At 46.1% G+C, this 1953-nt stretch overlaps 1 protein-coding gene across 1 annotated transcript in view; it reads right to left on the bottom strand.

Annotated features, from left to right (window-relative positions):
• Nucleotides 1-1953, bottom strand: part of SH3D19 (SH3 domain containing 19) — a 125311-nt gene that overhangs the window by 14408 nt on the left and 108950 nt on the right. The window contains exon 16 of the mRNA XM_045295805.1: nucleotides 271-629. Coding sequence (XP_045151740.1) covers nucleotides 271-629 — 359 coding nt within the window. The remainder of the gene's footprint in view (nucleotides 1-270; nucleotides 630-1953) is intronic.

Raw genomic sequence — 1953 nt, 5'->3', positions numbered from 1 at the left:
TTCTTCGCCACATTTGCTTATGCACCCATTTGTCTTCAGCGATCGTATCATGGAGGTGAGCACACAATGATATGTATTTTTGTTCTTTGATGCCTGGTAATTAACTGATTCCTTCAGCACCTCATGATCATACAGGCTGATGTGTTCTTCCATGTGGACTTTGTTGCTTCTGAGCTAGATGGCCTTATGGTTTTTTCCCCCAAGCCTTTCCCCCAAGAAACCTATTGCTATGTATCAGAAACATCCAATACCAGCTCTAGGAGACTTTACCCCTGATAAGATGACCAAATTCACATAGAAAGACAATCATGCTTCTGTCTACCTTATGAACCGTAGAATTCTGAGGCAGTGTTACCCTAGTCTTCGGCTTCCTGGAACTAGGACGCGATGCCAGCAGGTAGGTGCTTCCTTCCCAAGCATACTCACCGACAGCACCCGTGCCTGCGGGGGGCTGGGCCTCCACTTGTTCCACAAAATCCACGGGGAAAATCCCAGTTTTGCCTCGAAGCTCGCCCCGGGCCCATTCCTCATTCACGGACTCGGTAAGGAGGATCATTTCGCCCTCGGAGAAACTCAGCTCATCCTTGCGGTCCCCGATATATTCAAACCGAGCAACACATCTTGCGCCTCTGAGCAAAGAGGGACACATTGTGGTTTCAAGCTGTAGAGTTAGTGACGTTGTGAACGTCATCCTGTCTCTCCTCATCCTGTCTCCTGACGCCCAGCCGAAAACCCTCCCAACCGTGCAGGCACTGCGTTTAACTCAGGGGGCTAATCCCAGGAAGTCCGGAGCAGGAAATCCAACTGGCCCAGCAGAAGGCAGGGCTGGCTGGGGCAGAGGCTCACGACAGGAACCCGCCAAGGCTGAAGGGATAGAGACAGGCCTTCGAAACCACGAGGAGAAGCTTTGAAGAAAACCAACCAGGCCTATCATCTCCTACCACTCAATTCTACCCTAACACTGTGCTTTTAAAAGTGATTTGTTAAAAAAAAAAAAAATCTTCTTAGAGGAGATGTAAAGGCCTTTTAAAGGCTTCATTTCTAAGAACTAGAATGATACTTAAGTAATCTGCAATTCTGATTGGAACGAAGATAAGGGCAGAGCTAAAACTGTGTCCCTGGAAGGCCAGCTCTGAGTGGAGGCACACTGGCTTTAGAAAGGCGGGCTCAATAGCAAGGGGCTAAGGAGAAGCAGTTGGCTGGTCAGAAAAAAACTGGTCCAGTCTTCAATCACATTCTAATTTAAGCCAGGTCAATGGAGCAAAGATTGCGAAAGCCCACTTGAACTTCAATCTGCTGACACAGTAAATACTGCTTAAAAATTAAGAGAAAAACGGGAACCTTGAACAGAACCCAACTGTTTCAGAATCGGAAGTTTTCTTATTTGTGATAACCTTTGCATTTATTTTCTAACGTCCCCTGGGACCATCTCCTCCTGTCTGACCTATTCAAAGACAGGTTTACAGTCTTCAGCAGGTAGTGAATTCTATTAATTTGCTTATTTAACTATAATATAAAGTTTCATTGTGGCAGGACTCTAAGTCACAAAGGAGTTACAGCGATGCATAAAAGGGCATATAAATTCACAGAAAGGTCTTTAGGTAAAAAGGCAGACCAGGCAAACTTAATCCTTCCTTTGCCTCCTCCTAGTTCCTCTTGACAACAAAACAATACAAAATGCCTAGTTGTTTAACCATCTATCTGCTAGAACCAAAAATGCCTGCAGATCTCGGCACAAAGTGTACTCATTCTGCCACCAGGGGTCCTCACCCCAAAGATCTGAGACGAGCTACTTGGTAGATCAACACCGAAAGGCCTGAGAACACGATGGATGATGCCATGGATTGAACTGTGTCCCACAAAAGCTGTGCTGGACTCTGGATCCCTCCTTATACTTGTGGATGGGGCCCTACCTGGAAATGGGGTTTTGTTTGTCATGTTAATGATGACTGG

Source organism: Echinops telfairi, unplaced genomic scaffold (assembly GCF_000313985.2).
Source record: "Echinops telfairi isolate 266 unplaced genomic scaffold, ASM31398v2 ScPeMD7_5868;HRSCAF=6743_1, whole genome shotgun sequence".
In the NCBI taxonomy this organism is placed as follows: Eukaryota; Metazoa; Chordata; class Mammalia; order Afrosoricida; family Tenrecidae; genus Echinops; species Echinops telfairi.
The sequence above is the reverse complement of the archived record's forward strand: the minus strand, read 5'-3'. Positions and strand labels throughout refer to the sequence as shown.